This window comes from Ambystoma mexicanum, chromosome 2q, assembly GCF_040938575.1.
Source record: "Ambystoma mexicanum isolate Mex_15411 chromosome 2q, UKY_AmexF1_1, whole genome shotgun sequence".
Classification (NCBI taxonomy): domain Eukaryota; kingdom Metazoa; phylum Chordata; class Amphibia; order Caudata; family Ambystomatidae; genus Ambystoma; species Ambystoma mexicanum.
In genome coordinates this window covers 115,264,425-115,286,345 of record NC_090924.1, presented here as the reverse complement: position 1 = coordinate 115,286,345, position 21,921 = coordinate 115,264,425, and the positions used below count along the sequence as shown (strand labels likewise).

General features: G+C 46.8%; 1 protein-coding gene and 1 long non-coding RNA gene across 13 annotated transcripts in view; one reads left to right on the top strand and one right to left on the bottom strand.

The window, feature by feature from the left end:
• The window catches only part of LOC138569210 (uncharacterized), a 136,951-nt gene extending 122,698 nt beyond the window's left edge, over positions 1-14,253 (top strand). The window contains exon 2 of the long non-coding RNA XR_011303176.1: positions 12,455-14,253. This is a non-coding gene — a long non-coding RNA (uncharacterized lncRNA). The remainder of the gene's footprint in view (positions 1-12,454) is intronic.
• MAPK8IP3 (mitogen-activated protein kinase 8 interacting protein 3) overlaps positions 1-21,921 on the bottom strand; it is an 892,115-nt gene that overhangs the window by 515,076 nt on the left and 355,118 nt on the right. For all 12 annotated transcript variants that reach the window (XM_069646979.1, XM_069646985.1, XM_069646981.1 and 9 more), the window contains exon 4: positions 17,772-17,869. In XM_069646979.1, coding sequence (XP_069503080.1) covers positions 17,772-17,869 — 98 coding nt within the window. The remainder of the gene's footprint in view (positions 1-17,771; positions 17,870-21,921) is intronic.

Sequence of the window (21,921 nt, the reverse complement as noted above, 5' to 3'; positions counted from 1 at the left end):
GCGGATCCGGACTCTTCAAAGAGAGGCTCCCTGGTGGATTGTCGTGAGGCCTCTGCCGAAAAGGAAGACAGTAGCCGTGGGTTATGATCTCCAGAACCCACACATCTGAAGTAATGGCTTGCCACTCTACAAGATGCTGCACCAGCCTTCCCCCAACCGGCGAACCATGGGACCTGGCCTCATGACTGAGTGGTAGCGGCTGCGGCGTTGCCCGAGGGCAAAGAGGCAACTGCCCCAGCGGCCTTGGCACCTCGAGTACCTTTATTTCCACCTCTGGCACTCTTACGATGGCCTCTTTGACTGCTAGCTCCCCTCGCTTTACTAAAGGACGAGTAATAGCGAAAGGAACCTCCCCTCCATTGCTGTCCCCTAGGACGAAAAGGCGGAGGTTGGCGGACTGCAGCGCCCAACGACTTTGCTGCAGCTTTGGAGGTCTGCAACCACTCAAGGCTCTCGTCAGCCTTGCTGCCAAAAAGGTGCTCACCGTCAAAGGGCATGTTGAGGAGCCGGGACTGCACATCAGGAGCGAACCCAGACTTCCGCAACCACGCAAACCTGCGCATTACGGTGCTCGCCGCCATGGACCGGCTGACACAATCCGCCAAGTCCAAACCCGACTGAACGGTCTCACACATAGCATCCTTGCCATCCTGAACCATAGCAAGGAAACCATCCGTTCGTCCCCTTCGGGAATATGTTCAGCCGCTAATGCAACACAGTTCCACAGAGTGTGTGTGAAACGAGACAATGGAGATGGAGATGGCCGCCTGAAGCGCCATACCCCTTGAAGAAAACACTTTCTTCGCCCAGCCGTCAACACGTTTGTCGTCCCTATCCGGAGGGATGGTAGGATACGACGCCTGCTTTGCCGGGGCAGTAGCCGCCTGCACCACCAAAATCTCCGGAGTGGGGTGCCTAGACAAGTAGCAGGGGTCGCTACTGGCTGGATGGTATTTTCGCGACAAAGACTTGCCCACTGCCGGGAGACTCTCCGGAGCAGTCCAAGCCGCCGCCACCCTTCTCTGCAGAGCCATATGAAAAGGCAAAACCGGGTCAGTGGGGGGACTGAGATCAAGGATGTCTGTGAGATCATCCTGAACGAACTACCCTGGGGGAGCTGACGAACCCAAGTACTCAGTGACCCGAGACATAAGGCGCCGATATGAAGAATCGGCATGAGTGGCAGGCTCCGGCCTACAAAACTCCACCTCCGGAGAGGTGTCCAATCCACTGGCATCATGCAGCGACTGCCGCAGATCATCAAACTGGCTATGGCCCGAGATAAGGTCACCTGGAACCGGAACCAAGCCGCCATCAGAGCCTTCATCACCCTCTGAAATGTACTCCAGGCGGGGAGAGGAAGACCTCTGGGGACCAAAGCAGTGCCTGGCCTTAGCCAGAGCCTTTCTAGGGGCAAACCCCGTGCTACGGGGCCCCTCCGACACCACCGCCTCGAAAGGCATTGAGGGCGGCGAACGAGTCGGCACCGGCGTCGACAGAAAAGGCATCGAGGGCGCCGAACGAGTCGGCGCCGGCAGAAAAGGCGCCGACGTCGAGCGAATCGGCATTGACGTCAGCTGCAGCGCCGCCAATATCGGTGGCGTCGACACAGTCCTCGAAGCCGGAGCTCCGAGCGTGTCTCTCGACAACCTAGGCGCCGACGGCGTCGACGACCCCATCGGAGGCGGAGCCTCGAGAGAAATCGTTGACGACCTCGGCGCCACAGGCGTCGACGTCTTCTTCGAAGACGGCACAGGATCACACGGTCTCGAGCGCGTCGAGGACCGGGACCTGGCATGGGCATGGCGAGAACGGCTACCCTTGTCCGAGCGGGACCTCTCCCGCGAGCTGTGCCGACCACCCGAGCCCAAAGGCGTACGGGTGTTGTCTCTCGACCGGTGCCGACCAACCCCACTCGGAGGCGCGGACAGACCGGTGCCCTGCGATTCAAGAATCGCTAGCATCTGATTCCCAAAGGAAGCCCATTCCTCCGGTGTCGCTTGCATGGAGGGATAAGCGACCCGCCGACGGGTGGAGTCCTCGGAAGAGGACGGGGAAGGCGACCTATGCCGGTGCTTCCGGGAATGCCTCGAAGAGGCGGAGGAGTGGCGAGACCGACTCCCGGAAGGATACCCACTGGAGTTCCGACGATGACGCATAGAGTCACCCCTCGAGTCATCCGTCGAAAGCCCCACAGACCTCGACTTCCGGGGCTTAGACACCCGGCCTACCGACAGCTTCTTCTTGCGTTCCCGCAAGGCCTTTGCCGTGAGCGACTGGCAGTCGACACAGTTGTCCGTATCGTGGGCCTCCCCGAGGCACCAGAGGCAGGCGTCGTGCGAGGCCGTGACCGACATCTTGGACCCACCGTCCACGCAGTTCTTCAAGCCCGGACGCAGGGTTAAAGACGAGAAAGACATCGCCACGAACAGGTCTTCACAACAAACCGAACAGGTTCAACGAACCGAGAATTGAAAACAGCAAACTCCAACGAGTCGAGGCGTACCGAGATTCACGAAGCGAACACGTTCGCGGAAAAAACGGAACTGAGGCTATGGGCGTCGTGCGTCCTACTTATCACATCGGGCGACGTCGGCCGTCGAAGGAGGTCCTCGGGGACGGTGCATCGACGCAGGACGCAGACGCCAAAGATTTTCCGAAGCAGCACAGCTGTGGACATTACCTGTCATAGATATGGAATACGTCGGAGGACCCAATCCCCTCGAAGCTCTCTTTGAAAACCTATAGAATATGTTTTTTTTGGCCGAATATATTGGGATGTTCTATAGGTTGCACATTTTGTACCGATTTGTAAAGAAGTGCAGTGGTTGGCGAGGAAGAAATTCCCCTTCCACGCTCTTTACCGAAATTAAGGCTCATTAACTATGCATTATGTGAGGAGTCGGAGTAAGGAGACACTGATTCCACAAGTGCTTTTATTTAAATAATAAAAGGGATGGGGGAAATGCCTCACTAGCTCTACTCTATGTGGGGGTTTCCCTGCCTCAACAAAACTAACCAATGAGACAGCTGTCAGGGTGTCCAAAATAAATGGTCACCGTCCTGTGTCCAAAACCTATCATGCCCTCACACTCATGTACCACAAACTTCGATGAGGGAAAATAATAATGTATTTGGCTGCTGGTTTTTTGCACCCACTATTTGGAAAGTGGATTTTATAATGCAGGGGGACAACCCCCTTCCCTAGTCTTTCCTTTCTGTAATAATGTATATTTGGTTTACCACACTGCCTATACAGGCCTTTTATCCGGTCCAATCTGAATCTGTTATATTCACAGATTCTTCACTGTGTTTAGTTCACACACAACTTTGTTATACATCAACAATTGGCTTGTTAACCTGTCAGTTATTATTTATACAGGTACTGCGCCGAGGAAGAGTAGAATAGACTTACAAGTTGTCTGCCTTTGTGTTACTTCTCATTGTCAGTCACTTGGTCTCCTGTCTGCCAAGTGTATCTTTAATTTTCCCAAGTACTGGTGTTCGCCACAATTTTCAAACATAGTTCCTCCCAGCTTTATTCAGATCCCTGGTCCTCTCTCCCCACACGACCCTGGTATCTGGTATCACTCTTGGCCGAGAGAGATGCTTCTTTGCGGTCCTGGTACTTCCTGGGAGTTTTCAGCTTCCCTGCCACCGCTCTGCGACGTGGTCCCTTCAGTCCCTACACATCTCTTTCCCGTAGACTCTGGGACAAGCTCTTTCCTGGTATGGCGGAGACCATGCCTTTTTTATATATTTGACCATTCTTGATGTTCAAATATTGTACTCGCCGCTCTCCGGGTGGTGGGGCCTTATTCTTCCTCCTAACTCTGGCTGTGTTCAAGCATCCGCTTTCACACCGTCGGCAAAACTGCTACTCTCCTGAGGTTGTGTGTCCGCCTCAGAGTGAACGTTGCTTGCGTTTAATGATGTGGCCTTATGAAGCCGGAGGCGGTACCACTGCAGGAAGCCGTGGTTTCTGCCGTCACTTGGGCTCCCGCAATGATTTCCCGCCCCGCTCAGAGTTTGCAAACCGGTTTCGCTCTTCCCAGGTTTCTTACTGCTGTTACACGTGGAACAGCCGATTGTCGGCTTATTCGCTGGCTCTTCTCTGCCTTGCCTCTCCGTACCTTGACAGACATGAGGCTCTTATACTCCCTATTGCAGGTTTACTCTCCCTCCAAACGTGCCCGCGCTCCTACACCTACACCGGATCACGAAGCCCCGCCTGAGATCATTCTCTCTCTGCCACCTCTGAACGCCGTCCACGTTCCTGCATCAGCCCTCTGTCTCCTTCACGGGCTGTGGGCTGTTCACAAGCCTTTCGGTTTCCTTCACTTCAGCTTCTCCTTTCAACTGTCTTTCTCCATAACTTTTCCGGCCACTCCAACTACCATTTCCATTACTTCCACAACGACCACTGCTGCTGCTTCCACTTCGACTTGTTCCACAACTCCTTATCCAGTTAGTCTGTAACTCACTTTCTCTGCTACCATATTATCTGCCTTTGCATCTCCAACTGTTCCGAAACGCCAGAACACTACTACCACGACTGCCACTGCTTCTGTTACTCCAAAAACCACTTTCGTTTTGTCCCTTTTCCATTTTTATCAGCTGAGAACCCTTAGTAACTGGTTAACAACTAGAGCGCTGTTGGCGCTTCTCTAGTGTTACTTTATGGGCCTCCTCGTCCTAGTACTGTACAATCTTGTTACTGGTGCTGTTCCACAGGCATACTTTGGTTGATCTGATATATTTAGAAGGTGGGAAATGACAAACTCTTTAGGTCATGTTGTGTTTTGACCACTAGACTAGTACTTGAAGGTGAAGAATGAGTGACATCATCCTTGGATTCGTCACAATGTTCACAAAGTGAATTACCTCATTAGTTGTGAAAATAGACAATGTTTGCACGAAAGGAAATAATTTCCACACTTCATTAGAGGGAACACTGGCACCAACACTTCTATGGTTTTGATAAAGGGGCCATAAATCATTTGAGAGTTGCAAGAGGAATTTTGGTTTAATGGAGGCTGATGGACTATGGTACCTTCAGTTCAGGACTGTCTGCTATCAATATATCTGCAACTACTACAAAGTTGACACAATTTCAGCTATTGCTGGAATCTCTCAAAAGGACAAATATTCTTATCTTGAAGTTGTAGACTTTTCTTCTGAAATTGGCCTTTATGTCAACCTTAGAGCAAGGGCTCATTTAGGAGAGAGACCTAAGCAGGGAGATGCAGAATGATAGATCAGAAGCAATTTGAAAACATGTTAGCAACTCGTCCTTCTGTGTGCAGCACAGGGAACCAGCATATTGGCTTTTAGGTCAATGGTATTTGACCAACTTGCGGATCCATGAGTTTGAAAGAGGAGGGTTTTTCTAGTGATGGAGACAGAACAGTTAAGAGACGACACTATTCCATACATGGTGGACATGCCAAATAAGTGAACGGTTTCTGTTGGATTTATGAAAAGAAATAGGCTTTGATAAAGGCAATATGTTGCCTTGGGATCCAGGGAAGAGAGGGTGTAGCTGGGTTCGTCTCAATACACACACTCCTGTACAGAGCTGAGATGCACTTACTTGATAAGGAAAATACTCTTGGTGGGCAAGTTGGCAATAGCTGCAATCTAGGGTCGGGTAGATGTACACAACATGTTGGAATAATGGCAACATCTTTGGACTGTCCTTTCAACAGAACTAATAACACATAATGCATGAATGTTTTATGGTATATGGGAACCAATTATACCCTACCTTGAAAAGAGGGTGCATGCAGTAACTTGTCCCGCTAATCTAAGTGGGCAGAATTTGTTCCACATGCAGTCACTTGCAGGTACAGGTATCTAGCTCAGGGAGTGTTGAACATCTTCGATAGCGCATCACTATGTGTACATTCATTTTTGCAATGTTTACTAAAGTTATGCTCAATGACCATTATGATCAAAGGGGAGAAATAAAGAGCTAAGTGGAGAAATATGACAGGTGGTGTATGTTCTGCTTCTCTAATGCCTTGTTGTAGATTGAAGTGTTGCCATATGCCAGTTTTACCCTTTTCAATAAAAACACTTTTAACGCAAAAATGTTATTGTTATGGCATGAGGTGAATGCATACTTCCTACTAAGGAGGGGAGGTGCAATAAGACTTGCACCCCTTCATCTTCCCGCCCCCAGTCAAAAGCTTATTTCGCCCTGATCTCTAGCCACCCAGGATGACGGACACTGAAAAGCTTAATAATGTCAGAAGACAACATATCTTCTCCATGCTCTGTCAAAAGTGTACTCACTCAGGGCAATTAATGACAGCTGATTTTGAACACCGCAGTATGAATTTGAGTATTAGACCGAGAGCGAACCAAAGACAATGACCAAAAAGATTAAACATGTTTGTCAAACTTTACAAAAGCGTCCTGTTGGAGACCATGGGCTACAAAATATGAGAGTTGAATCTGTGGACAGAATGGAAAAAAACACTGGGCAACTATAGCAAGATATCCTGCAAAGCGGTGTGGTGTGTCAGGGTGCAGAATTTGCACTCGCCACTAGCCACTGGCCACTGGCTAGTCATATTGGACTCTTGGCAAGTAAGAAAAGGTGTGCCATTTGTGTGTCTAGAATTGAGATGGCAAGTGATTTTTTTTTAAAGCTGGCTAGTAGCTTGTAACTTCACTTTTTGCCCCCTGGTTTCAGACATACTGGGGTACCCATCTAGCATTATCTGTTGAGAAGTTGGGGAGAGTTTGGAGGGTTTTAACATAAGCACACTGTTACATATGTACATACATTTTAAACAGTTGGTGTGATAGGTAAGCATGTAAGTCACTATTCAGCTCAGTGGGACCTGATGGAGGGATGGTTCCGTTGGAGTGTGGAACGAGACAGCTGAAAATGTGTTGGTTTGAAAGAGGAAGAGAGTGGAGAAGTTGAAGATTCTGGAAGCGGAGACGGCTGGAGCTGCTGCTCTATATTGTTATCTTGAAATAAACCAGATTTTCAAGACATACCTCCATTAAGGACTTATTACATACATGTAGGAAAAGGACTTGCCTTTGCCTGAACTGGAAATAGCTCTCTTCTTGGCAAAGCGGGCCTGGAAAAAAACAAAATCTACATCTGCACAGCCTGTGCGGTTTAGTGCAAGTAGCCCTCAAAAGTTTTCTTTATGAAACTTGTAATGGGCACACTATGAAATTAATCTTCTTAAGATGCATAGAGGGCAAGACGTGAGGGGAAACAGCCACAAGGCAAAGGGGACAGGGAGATCACCAGCGCAGGAAGGGGAAGGAGCAGAGTCTTGAATGCATCCCTGAAATCATAGGGAGAGGCAGACTCTGATGCTGTATGGAAGGCAGTTCCAAAGCTAAGGGGGATGGATTGAGAAGAATTTGTAACATTTCCTAGGGTAGCTGGAGGCTTGTAGCCGTGGGTGATCAACACTGGCAGATCTCAGGAAGCCAGAAGTTGCCTATCTGGAGATTGTAATGAAGATGTAGCAACGAGTTGTGTCTGACAAGCATCAGTAGATCAAGTACAGATGTTTGCTTCTTGTACAAACTGGGAGTGAATGAATAGAAGCCAGCGCAAGAGTGATGATGGTCTCTTTTTCTTTAAGTCTGGCTTCAGAGTTTTGAATTTTTTCTTGGGGTCTATTTATTTGGCAATCAGGAAGAGCTTAGTTGGCATAATTCACCTTAGAAATTATGGTGAAACAATTATCAAAGCCCAAAGATCCTGATCAATGTGGGTAAAGTGTTAAGAGTCTAAAGGCGTGCAAGGGATTCCTTAAAACTGTTCTAACCTGCAAGGACATGCTCAGGCCATGAATGTGCTGCGTTTTACATGAGCAGCACAGAAGCGAAAGAAGAAGAAGGTGGAGGAGGCATTTGTGCTATAGCATGAAGCAGGTGGTGTAAGTGAAAATACAGCTCATATAATGGCCTAAAATAAAAGGGAAAAGAGAAAAGCCTTTCTGAAAGAACAAGAGAGTCGCTATTTGTTAAAGTGTACGGCCTATGGGATTGCGCATCTTGATAGCTGTTGGGATCAAAAGGATGCCTGTTTGAAGTGTGAGGTGTGAACAAATGCACACGCCCAAGAACATTTTAATAGCAGGAAAGTGAATTTGGATTGCAACTATTTCCAATGCCCGATTTAATATTTTAAAGACACAACTGGAATTCACGCACTTTTTCAACTGTTGCCTGAATCAATGTTAAACACATGTGGATACAAAGTCCATAACCTTGGCGTGATGTCCTTGGTCTCAAGTGTCAAGCACAGATAATTAAATTACACGTGTGTAGCATAGAAAACTGTATATAATTTCAGTGATTATATTTGTATACGTTTCATTTTAACCAAAATAATGTGATATGTAGAGTAGAACCAAAGCCTCATTTCAATTTCCATTTTGTTCTGCCATGCATACTTTCACTCTGAATCAGACGGTGGCCCTCATTACGACCCAGGCGGTAAGTTACTGCCTGGGTCGTACCCTTACCACCATGGCGTAAACTATGGTTACGCCATGGTGGTTGGCGGATTTACCGCCCCATTCCAAGGTGAGTGGGGCGGTAAATCCCCATTTCCCATTTTACCCTTCCCCATTCCCATTTTTGCCCCATAGGGCATAATGGGAATGGGGAAAGGCGCTAATTACGCCACCGTAAATTACGGTGGCGTAATTAGCACCAAGGTCCCTTTGCGGCATGGGTTTTAACGCCTGCAAAAAGCAGGCGTTAAAATCACCATCCCGCAAAGGGACCTTGGAATCAGGCGTTAAGGGTCGGCGCCGTTTACGGCGCCGTAAACCCCTTAACTCCTGGGTCCTAATGAGGGCCTGTATTTAATTTGAAATTAACACGCCTGGGCATATTCTTGATGAAGTTGGGTAACTTCAAACCGTTTGAAAATTCCTTTCCAGAGCATGGCCCCAATTCAGGAATGCAGTCACAAGATATGAGCCCAGGAAAATTCCTTCCCAGAGCCTAGCCCCGGTTCAGATATGAGCCTACACAGAGCCATTGGTGTATTATGCTGAAAGCAGTTTCTAAGAAGAGAGCCCAGAAAACCACAGCCAGATGCCAGCTAATGTGGTTAGGCTCTAGGCTTTTAAGAGACCTGTCACCATTTGTCAAAATATAGGCCTCATAAAAATCCATTAGCTGAATCCATGCAGACATTCATCTGATCTTTATGAGAGGTCAAAGACATTCTACCTCAACATATACTGATATCATGAAGGAGAGTATGCAGGATATGCATGAACGGTATCCCCTGTAGGATGAAGCAAACATTTCTTCCATCCAAAACTGGATGGGAAAATACAGGTTACCCTTTAAAACCCCAAACTTTAATCATGAACATAAATCGTAACTATGTGATGCAAGGTCGGATTAACACAAACAAATTGCAGTTTGCAGCTAGAAACTATATCTACCAACCCATGCATAGGGTATTAGGAAATACACATATATACTCCACTGTTTATCACAACGCGATCATTCACAGCTGTCATTGTGCACACTGATCTACACAATCTCAAATATTTACATCTAAAGCTATGTCCTAAAATTAAAATTGCCATTTTTCATCAGGAGGTAGCTTACCTCTTCTTGCTGTGTCATGAGACTGGTAGAAATAACACTTCTTTCATAAGATCTGGGATAAGTTCAACAATATATAAGCTTCTTCATAGAAGATAGAGAGGTTATTATGGACTATGGGGAGATGCAATTTGAGGATTTTGACTACAACTGGATGGAGGGCCCAGAGCTGAGACCACAATCTGGATAATTGGGTTCTAGCCAGGCTGAGGAAAGGGGCCATTCCAGACAAATGAGCAAACCACACCAGGGAGACTGGCTTTCCAGACAGCCAGTGAAAAGGGACCCTGATGAGGCAGTACATCCAGATTGAGGGTCCAAACTCGGTCTCCAAAACAAGAAAAGCTGCATTTAAAATGGAAGTATGGAAACCCAAATATAACTCCAAAATGTCCCTATAGACTCGCCAGGGTAAAAACCCAGGGCAGAGAGGGTGGGAGCCAAGGGGAATATTAAAGTTACAGGCACAACCTTAAATATGGTGCCCTGTGTCTCCCACTTATATTGAGTACCAAGTAAGAACCAATTTCCTAACAGCCCAATGCATTTTGTGGATTTACGTGATCCGACCGCGGCTGATTTTCCAAAACCAAAAGTTTGCACCTTTCTCATGCGAACACACGTACATACCCACATACCCACCCACAACACACCCATGACACCCCCCACCCACACCCCCAACATAAACAAAGCCCACTTACCTTTTTCTTCACGCTGTGTCCCTGCTGTGCCGATTCCCTTTCACTTCCGTGATCGGGAACGGGCGCCGGAGTGTCCTTTTATTTTATTTTTATTTTATGGGGCTGCAGTGGTTTCCCCCGCAACCCTCGCTCACTATACTGTAAAGTATAGAGAGCGGGGTGTTGCGTGTGACACCCCTGCAGCCCCTGTTTTTTTCACGAGTGTGCTGCGAGCATGTCCACCGCAACACCCCGTTCACTATACCACACAGTATGGTGAGCGGAGTGTTGTGGGGGACACCCCCGCAGCCCCTGTTTTTTTTTTCACGGGTGTGCTGCGGGGGTGTACCCTGCAACACCCTGCTCACTATACCACACAGTATAGTGAACAGGGGTGTTGCTGGGGACAGCCCCGCTGCCCCCGCAGTCTTTACCATTTTTAGAACTTTTTGTTCATGCGACCGTTTAGATACAGTCCATTTTGTATTGGGAGGCCAAATTTAAAACAGTATGCAACGTTGGTACCACTTGAATGCAGAAGACCGTTTGTAAAATTAGACACAATTTAAAATAGGTTCTGTGGCTTAAGTCTGTGTAGCATCCTTTGGGCCATAGTGTATGACACACTATTGTCTACAGTGATATCATACAGAATTGCCACAGAGGTAGGCCTAGCCATAAATTAGATGTTTGAGCAACAGAAGTGAGTATAGGGAATTAGAAGTGTTAAACCCTTGCAGTCTCTAATCTTTGAATGCGCAGGCAGTAATGTGAAAGGAGAGTGGGTTATAACATTCTACATTCTACTGGAGCAGATCAGAACTTCAGTCGAAAAACACACAGACTGACAACTACACACGAGTACATAAAAGTTGTGCACACAAACATAGATAGACTGACAGTTGTACACGTGTCTAGAATGAAAGTAACAAACACATGTTTATTAGAAATTGCCCCCACATGTTCAGGGAAAACTGAATATCCATAAAGAGTGTGCACACATCTGCTCAGAGCAGATTGCAAGAATTCTTGAGACTATGATTTTCTGAATTCAAACCTGTGCGAGTCATATTTAAGCTGGCCATTGTTGACATTTAAATGCTGTACATAGCCAATACATTCACAACCCCACACTTATATAGGGGAACTAGCTGAAAAAGATATCATGACAATGTTGTATGTACAAGTAACTTTTCTCCAATGCCATACTTGTCTTGATAGTGGAGAAAAACAATGGTTTCTATATTATGTTGAGTTGATTCCATTGAAAAATGCCTAATGATACACCGGCCAAAAAGCAGCAATTTTTTCATTTAACTATATTGTGTTGCTTAGAATGCCTGGTATCCATATATATTCCTATGAAGTTGAATGCTTGGGTGAGTGCCAATAGCAAGATTCTTACAGGCAGGAAATATGTGTTTGATTGACCAATTGTATTTCAGCCTACAACATTGTGGTGATCACCATGGTGTAAAGCTGGAGATCACTTTGAATAAAATGTGATTCTATTCTTTTAAATATTTATTTTTAGAAATCTGTTTTTCTTGCCCAGAATTGTACCGTAGGAATTATACAGGAAGCATGAAGTTAGTCGGGCCACACTAATAGAAATCTGGCATTCAAAGTGTCAAAATAAATATCTCTCTACAGTGGTGACACCCAGGTTCATGGTTTCAGTCTTGGAAACTTTATATTTTAAGTAACTTTGATCCATCCAGTTCTCGATGATGAGAAGCAAATGATCTGTGTGGGAGAAGAAGTTTTGGGGCAGGAGACATTTAGGAAATCTGAGTGTCATCAGCATTGGAGTGGAAAGTTTTAGATTAAGTATTAAAGAGGAGTCGTCAGAGGAGGTGTCCTGAGGCAACACACAAAAGGCAAAGGAAGAAGAAGAATTGTTCAAAGCTTCTTGTGTTCATAGAGTATGCCCGGGAAGGAAGAAAACTGTTGCTGATTTGGCCATAGAGTGTTAATATATCCTTTTGAGGGGGGTTTATCTCTGTGTGTTCCAGCCTATCCCCACTTCATGCACTTTATGAATTTCTGCTCAGCTGTGGAAGTGTTAGCAACAAATATAAGAACTTCGACATACTGCAACTCATTTGAAATATCCTTTGTTCCCCTGAAAAAGGGTTCACTTGTTTTTACCATTTTAGGATTAACAGGATGAAAGCACCAAAGCCAAGAACCAAGAAAGAACAGCAAAGCTAATCCAGAAATGCTCCTGAAGGACTGAGGACGAGAAAGGAGGGGTGCATCCAGGGAGCATTGCCTCCCTAAAGAGGCGGAGTAGGGTCAGATAAACAAACAATGTTGATAAGATGACTTTCCTTTTCAATTGGTCTTATGATGTTATGAACTGGAGCTGTAAGGTGACTGAAGAAGATTTAAATACTCAAGTAAAAAGAAAAGAAATATGAACACCTTTTGCGGATCCTAAAATGATAATGGCCCTACAACAGATCGGCACTTCTACGCTTCCTGACCTGGCTGTGAATCTGATCTTTTACTATGGTTACTGGGCAATGTGCGCTTAAGCAATTACAGGGATGTCATTTGGGGTCACAGCCATGACCTCAGTGTTCTCCCTTGCTACTGCTGTAAAAAGATAAAACAAAATATGGTTTATTTTAACTGAAGCTCCTGTAGTAGCAGAGTCCCCCGCAGCCCATGCAGTATGGAGGCCCTGCTACATCAGGTTTGGGGGTGCCCCAGCACAATCTTCACCCATCAGGGTGAATGCTGTGCCAGGGCTTGCAGCACGAGAAGGAAGTGCTCAGTAGGGGTTGGATCTGACTGTGACATGTGGCACTTGTCACATGCCACGTTTAGCTCCAACCCCTTCTCTGGCTTCCTTGCGGACCATATACAGGAACCAGGAAGCTCGCCTGTTTGTGAGCAGCACAGAGGAGCCAAGGGTGGTCTGGGGAGACGGACTGAAGCTGGAAAAACTGGTTAAAAGGCTTTTTTTAATGTGATGTGTATTTTGCATGTGTGAATTTTGGGTCAAATGTATGTGGGTCAGTGAGTGGTGGGTGAATGAGATGAAATGTGATAAGAGTGTGTGTTTGCACGTTCTGGGTCGGTGGGAGGGTAGTTGTCTGTGTCGATAATGCAGTGAGAGTGGATCTAAGAGAAGGTGTATGAGTGAGTGACTGGTGGGAGAACGAGTATGAATGTGGTAGCGTGTTTCAATGTTCTGAATGGGTACGTGTCTGTGTGGAGAATGCACTGTGAGTGGACGTGAGAGAAGGTGTATGGGTCAGTGAGTGGCGGGTGAATGAGTAGGAATGTGACAGTGTGTGGTTTGAATGTTCTGGGTGGGTGGGTGCGGTTCTGTGTAGAGCATGCAGTGCAAGTGAACGAGAGGTGTATGGGTGAGTGAATGTTGGGTGAGTAAGATTTGAGTGTGTGTGTGAATAAATGATCTGGGGGTGTGTGCCAGTGTAAGTGCATGTGAGAGAAGGTATATGGGTGAATGACTGGTGGGTGAATGGGTATGAATGTGACTGTGTGTGTGAATGCTCTGCATGGGTGCATGCCTGTGTGGTAAATGCAGTCTGAATGAATGTGGGAGGAGATGTATGGGTGGGTGAAAGGATGTACGAGTGTGTGTGTGTGTGTGTGTGTGTGTGCGTCATTACCTGGCTAGACTGGCATGTTGATACATTTATTATTCGTCATCTTTGATAAAGCAAGCATGAAAAGTAATATTACCCCGCTAGACTGGCGTTTTGGTGTAGCAGCCTGTATATTTCTTACTGTAGCATAACATTTTATTAACTCTGCATCTATGATGAAGCAAGGATGATAAGTGCTCTTGTGGGTCTAGACTGGCTTACATTGGAACCAGTTTGGATATGTCTGTACTAAGCAAGTATTCTGTAACAGCGCCACGATGGCCCAGGGCCGCTGTGCGCTATATAAATTTCAATAAATAAATATGTTTTCTTATTGTGACATGTCACTTTTAATGGCCAAACCAACAGGAGTATTTTATTACATAGGAGTACTGGCATATATTGGCAGAGCCAGCTTTGTGCCTAGTGCCAGTAATGATACTATGAAAAACATCTCAAAGCAAATAGGAGTATGTTCTTATATGGGAATACTAGCATATGTTAGTGGAGCCAGCATGGAAATGTATGGGCACAAACAGCATGAAAATGTTTTTATACTAGCATATATTGAAGCGACCGGCATGACAATGCATTGGGAAAAGCGCTTAGGCACTTTTGGTGACTTGCATCTATTGTACTCCCCCCCCCCCCCCCCCACACCTCCCCAAACCATGTTTTTGTTAGATCGGGCCCCCTCGCTATGCTCGATCGCAATCACATATTTCTGGCAAACGTTTACACCATCCAATAACACAACTCACCAGCCACCACTGACGGGTAGTATATTTTGGGATCAGGCACCGCCCCGCTCTTGCTAGGTGAGACATTTAAGCTTTGAATAAAAAACATCTTTACTTCTTTCACTTGGGAGTAGTGCATGCCTCTGCAGCAGCATAATCATCATCGACATTATGCACACGTGGTGGTCCGGGCCGGCCTGGGGTGCCCTGTGCTTTGTTAAGGAGCTTGGGGGGTGGGGTGGCGGTCGGGCCTTGAGCATGGCTCGTAGTGGGCACCCCAAATTGTGTGCTACGCCACTGATTGGGCTCTGCTCACCTTCAACACATTCAAATGTGATGTGAATGGTCGAGATGGGCCGCAAACTCGACCAGGACCCTGCTATGGTGCAACACTGTTTAAGAAAATAAGCGGTGGACACAGAGTTTCAGAAGTGAGAGAGCCATGGAGTAACCCACCCTCCCCACTCAAACTCCTTCTTGAAAAGGGTTTTGTGGAATCTTCCTTCATAGGCCGGGCTTGAGGGGGGTCATTGAATGACGCACCTCGCACATGGAGCTCTGAAAATCGTAGATGCATTGAGCCCCACTCTTGAGGGAATGCAGTCGTCACCTCCCCCAACACCTCATCCCATTAAAAAAGATTGAAGAGTCATGTATCAAAGCCTAGGAAATGAAGGCGTTATGTTCAGCTCTGGGTTGTGGGGGACAACATGTGGTTGATTGTCACATAATTTAAAGATAAATGCACACAGAGAAAGATGGCCTCAGCTTACACCGGCACAATAGGTTTCTTCTATCGTAGCGGTAGCTGACTTGGATACATTTATAACAACGACATTTTGTTGATACTACATTCTGGCCAAGGATTTCATTTTCAGGCCTTGTTTGTGCATCATTTGCTCCTGGGTAAACAGACAGTGCTCGCCTCCCCAGGGCAGTGCTTTTTTGGCATCAATTCCACAGATAACGAGCACTTCTGTGTCCATTGATCTACAGATATTTTATACAATAGCTGTAGCAAGTACTGCATTATGTATGTTTTACATATAGGCTCCACGTCGAAACTGGAAAATGACATTTCCCAAATGCTTCCCTCTGCGCCTCAGTTTTGATATATGGCTGAAATGAGAACCCCGGGAAACAGGGGGGTTAGTCGCATCTTAAGGTCGTGTGCCATCACTTCCTGTGATGTTACTTGGGGGAGGGGTCGAATGACATCACTTCCTGTGATTTAATCAGAGTTCAAGGGCTGTGTGATATCACTTCCGCTGCCCCCTGCATTTTGGTGAAATTACGTCCTGAGCAATAAGATTAAGTCTTGGTGTTGCGGTGTACAGGGGCGTTGCTAGGGGGGGCTGAGGGGGCTATAGCCCCGGATCTTTTGGCTGTAGCCCCGGATAGAAGCTCAGGAGCTACAGCCAAAAGACTAGCTAGCCCCGAGTCCTGACAGCCTGGACATTAGCTTAGCCCCGGATCTTTTCCAGACCTTGCAACTCCCCTGGCGGTGTAACATTTAAAGTGGAACGCAAAGAAAGCAGATTCTTATTTAGATTACAGAAGCGAAGGCCCTCATTTCTGAAGACTCTACCACTGCTGGCTAGTGCTGATTTCTCGTCTTAGACTGAAACCAACTACATGTCAACATACAGGATGACATCTCCAAGTGTTCAGGATAATCTCGAACTCCGCAAATATAGCCTTCCTGCATCGTCGTTGTATGCCCAAATAGTGTTACCATGTAAGGCTATTCAGGTTGAATTCAAATGCAGGCACTGCCTCATTTCATACACGACACTGCGCATGATTCACTCACACAGAAAGGAATTCCAGCCTGTGCCTAACTGTGTTACATGGAATATCGAGCCCCAGTTATTCAGGTGTCCTAAAATGGGTGGACTGGCCTGTTGGGAACTCTGGAGATTTCCTGGCAGGCCTCTGCACCCTGGGCCTCTTTCGTGTGGTATTTCCACATGTTCTCATAGTAAATGGGTTGGACCGGCTGAAAATGTGTAATATGGGGCCACATTGAAAATTATTTCGAGGGCTTCTTTTGGTTCCCTGTCCACCCCTGGTCCTAAGCCTGCCACGGTCTCTTGTGCAACATGACTGAGGCAGGCACATATAACCACTCATATGAACGGTTTTGTTCCTAAACCGGTCTTGGTCTATTCTATAATATGACGGCGGAAGGCACAAATAAGCTCTCACATGAAATGTCTAATTTTGAAGCCTGTCTCTGTCTATTGTTGAACATGACAGCGGCAGGCACACACAACCGGTCAAAATGACACTTTGCATTGTTGCTGTCCCTTCCAGACAAACAGCACTCCTATCTACAGGTATTTCAATGAGTGTCTGATAACGTGGCTCAGATGTCAAGCCTACCTCAAGGGCCACTTTGACTCATACATGTTTTATAGCACGGAACACAGAAACCGCTAGGCTAACAAGTAACATCGCTAATAAGGGCAATCACTCCTATTTTGCCTCTTACTTTCTGAGGAGTTTTCTGGTATGAACAGTGGCCCAAATCACATTCGCTCCATGTCTGGGTCAAGAAGACCTCAGAGCCTTTGCTGAATAAAAAAAGTCAAAGTCTTAACTACGAAGTGCCCCAAATTAGATATAATACATTCAGCACAGTGCTTGTGAAGCACCTAGGCAGGTAGCTGACCTACATGCAGCAGCGGTATCTGGTCATTGCATCGAATGCAATAGCATTGAATGCCATTCCAGAGGGGGAAAAAGCATCTAATAAATAGAGCATTTAATGCTTTTTTTTAAAAGGTAAAGGGTTTAGTTTAATTAAAATGGGTTGTAAAGGTTAAAAAAGGGGAGCTTGGGGGGGGGGACCCCCATTAAAAAAATATGGAAAAAAATGCATTTGATGCTTTTTTTCGAAGCTTTTTTTTCTCTGGCATGGCATTCGATGCTATTGCATTCGCTGCAATGACTATAAACCCATGCAGCAACATGCTCACTCAACTGTACACCATCCTGCACTAGGTGCCAAGTATCCAGCATCTGGTGCCAGGTATTGCATTGCGCATGCGCACACCTCCAAACACACATCACGCCCACCATGAGCCACAAGAAAAAAACGAAAGGCCTACCTGCGACCAGGGTTGACACCCTCTGTCTGGCTGTTTCCTGCTAATTGTACCTGTTGCATCTTGGAGCGCTCAATGTGTTCCACGTAGGTCTGGATCATCTGTGGGCGTGAAGGATGGACGAGAGGGGAAAAGTATGGAGTAAATGTAAAGAGACAGGGAAAAAGGGGGGACAAAATGGGGAAAAGAGAGGAAAGAAAGAAAAGAAAATGAAGGTATGCAAATACGCGAACAACAAGGCAGGGGAAAAGAGACGGGTAGAAATACAAAGGGAGACAGAAAAAGGAGCCAAAGGAAATGATAAACAGACATAGCAAGAGAAATGGTTAGGATGAGGAGATGGAAGGATATAAGCACAATTCAATTAATAAAATTGTAGAATAGTGGTGCCCAATGTTAGATTTAAAATTCATCAATTGTGTGTATGGTTCTCATGTGCAAGATAACCATTTAGGCTTCCCAGAGGTCGTCCGCTTCTGACTAAACCTCATCACCATCAAACAGTGCAACAACAGGTCTCAACAATGCAATAGCGGGACTAGTATTCCTGCGGTAGGAATGTGTGTGCCTTCTCGTCACAGACAGCAGCAATGGCTCGAAAGGCCGCACATGTCTGACAGATTGGGTTACAAAAGAACATTGAGACTCAGGGCAGATGGCAAAACCATCCCAAAGCCTGCACAGAGGCTGCAGATGTTGGTCCCTGGTAGAAGAGCTATGCAGGCGTAGTAGCCACGATTGACTAACAAGTGGGGTCTGAAGCTAAAAGCACTTGGGTCCACCACAGAGATATTAATATCTGTAAATGCCCACACAGCGCTGCTGAGGGGGCATCTACAGATTTTGGGTGGGCCTTGCCTACTCATGGGCTACTCTGTCTACGCCTCTGGCTCCAGGCACAGCGGCTTTACATACTTGCGACAGAGGTAGCCCCAAAATCACAAAGCCAGACAGTAGGATACCTTGGCGTAAAACATATCTGACTGTGAGGGCAGCCTTGAGCTGTTGAACAATAAAGGATGCGAAGGGCTGACACAGCTGCGCATTTCTAGCGCAGGGATGAGGGTGAGGATCTATAGGCCGCGTGCCACGATTATGTCGAAGCAAATTACTCAGTGGTCATTTACGTCGACTGAATCACTTTGTGGGGAAGTAAATACATATATGTTTTTAAGGGTTAGGCAGTAAGGTGGGGGCTGGAGAGACTGGCGATAGAGGGCCCCATTACAACTAGAACCCTCTAGGCAGCTAGCGGGTGTGCAAATCTAGGAACACTTGCCCAGGAAAGGAGCAAAGCTCAAGCTCCTGCTGCGCTCAACCCCATGAATTTACACTGAAGAACCAATGCGTACTGTAATCCCAAAGTCTGAGGTGCTTTTCATTTTCTTCTAGAATTGTTGGTACTCGCTGAGCCAAGAAGGCCTAGAAGAGAATAAAAACCACATATCACCTTTGTTTTCTTTATGGACCTAAGCAAACAACGCCAGCATGACAGTTTGAAATGATTTAGCAGGCCGGGCGATTGCCCTGGGTTCCCAACGATGGCATGAGGCGGTTACCTCATTATGCAATGAAAATGGGAGCTGTGCAAAGGAACACACGGCTTATTAATATAGGCACATGACTAATGTGCACTCCTTGCATGAACTATACATGCACCCTCACTTAATGCATACGTTTTTCAGACATTAGAAATGTGTGCAATGTCATAGGCTGCATATGTTTTTCACGCATTACGTGTGTGACTCCGCCTGCCTCATCTCTGGGGGGCGGGGGCTAGGTGGGGAGAGGTCACATTTGCTGGGTGACATCACCTGTGGGGTGATGCTGGGCAGGAAGTCGTATATGTGAGATTCCCTGGACCACCCCAGCATACCCCTGCTCTGTGCCAAAGGACTGTGATAGGGTGTCGGCTCATGCTGAGTCTGTCTCTATAAGGTATGCCCCACGGTGTTTTATGGAACGTTTCCAGATGGAAGAGAAGAGAGCTTAAGACTCACTGCCACTGCATGAGTGTTTCAGTTCAGTTTACAAGCCTGCAGGGCAGCACTGGTGATGCAGCAGTCTGGTGGAGGAGGGCTGCGGGTCTGCCAGCTTCCCGACAGCACGTACATGGCATGCGTCAGCTCCAAGATGGCGGACGAGTGTTACAGGTGTGCACATTTAAGCCCCTCCGATAAGCCAATCACAATCATGAACCTATTACTCCTCACATTTGCAGCCACTCAGAGGAATCACAGCCTGAAAGGAGGAGCAAGGTGTTCTATAAAAGCTGTGAAGAACATAGTCGGGTGTGGGCATCAGGGGTTGGCGAGAAAGACACAGAGGTTGTGGCGCAGAGAAGCCTGTGCAGGAAAGGCAGTAAGTGGAAGGGGGCTAGGGGCAGAAGACTAGCTGAAGAAAGCGGGCAAAAGAGAAGGGAGAGTACAAGGAGGAAGGTCGGAGGAAACATCCAGGAGGTGGAAAGAAGTTGAGAAAGACGTTGGCAGGCGATGTGAGATGGAGGTTGGAAAAGGTGTGGGGGGTTGTTGGGCAATGAAGTTGGCAGGAATTACAAGGAGGGTGGCAGAAAACGTATTTAAGAAGAGATTGAAGGATGTGGTGAGGCGAGAGTTATAAGGAGTCATGAGGGAAAAGATCGAGCACCAAGGTGGGGGTGGGTGGAGACTCTGAATGAAGGTGGAAATGGGAAAAGCAGATGGGATAGTAGACAAGCAGGCGAGATAGACTAGAGAGGTTGGAGATTAAATCTGGGAGGGGCAGTGGACTGAGAAGGAGCGAGGAGAAGACATATGTATATGTAATGGGTTATTTATAACGCGCTTAATAACCTGAGGTTTCTAAGCGCGGACCCGGGATCGAACCTGTGGTGCTCAGCGTCGTCTTGCTTTCAAGACGAGCGTGTTGCCCCTGAGCTATCCTCCCGAGACATTGAGGCCCCCTTGGGTATGAGAACTGCTGTAAAATGGAAAAGAGGAAGACGAGGAGAGGGACCTGAGCTGGGCTCCTATCTCTGGGAAGGAGTAAACACAAGCTTTGGTAAAAACAACAGTTTGGGATTTTGTTTATACATGGGATAGGCATTTGCCAGGCACTGTCATAATGGTACTACCTGGCCATAACATGACAACAGTTGGAAAATGGAGAGGGTACCTGGGCATATGGTAACAGTGACTGGCAAATACCTTTCTAATGTACATACAACCTAAACGGTTGGCTTTACCAATGCTTTCTTTTTAGCAGTACCTCAGAGCAAGAAACAGATGCGCTAACGCACATTACTTATAAATGGTAAAGATATTATTATTGCACGAGGAGCACATTTACACCTGCAATTAAGCCATTAACATTCAAAATACTGCTTAGAAGTAACACTGGCAGGCCCTATAAATCATAAAGCTTGATGTTAATCCTTGGCAAATCTAGCTTAAAGAGATCGCTAGAGGATGTCTTTTGGTTGGGGAGGGGCATTTTTCTGGTGGGAATGCCACAGGGATTAGCATGGAAATGGAGGGTCAACCAAACAATACCCAGATGCTGTGTGTACCTCTTTACATCCCATCTCCCTCCTATCTGTACTGCAATGCAATAGTTTAGGCTTGTAGGTGGGTGCTTGGGCGCCACCTAATAGCTAAAACCAACAGGATCAGAAAGGGACCCAGATTTGGAGGTGGAATCCAGGAGGTACAGGAGAAGCAGCATGAGGGTAGGTAGGTAAAGTGTGTAGAAAGACAGGCTTCTGTGGGCTGGAGATTGTTGCACATCAACAAGCATGTAGAGGAGGCAGGTATTTTCGGGAACAGACTCAGAAATCTAGTGTGGGGAGGTGGTGAACAAGCCAAAGCAGGGCAGACTAGATTAGCAATGGTGGCACATCTACAGCCTGCCCAAACTCCAGCTCCAGGCTGTGGGAGGCATAGTGTGGGCCTGGAGGTCCATGGAAAAGGTCTTCCACAATAACCAGGTTATAAAGCCGGGAACAAGATTTCCTAGAGCCTGGAAAGATAAAAGAAGGACCAGGGGCACTTTAAAGTCACGGACTATGAGTGACTATGAGGCTACCGTTCTCTCCACGGAGTGTGAGTTACAAGGACGTGACATTTAAGCAGTGGCTACCGACTGTGGAATGTGTTCCTCTGTATGACATTGAGCT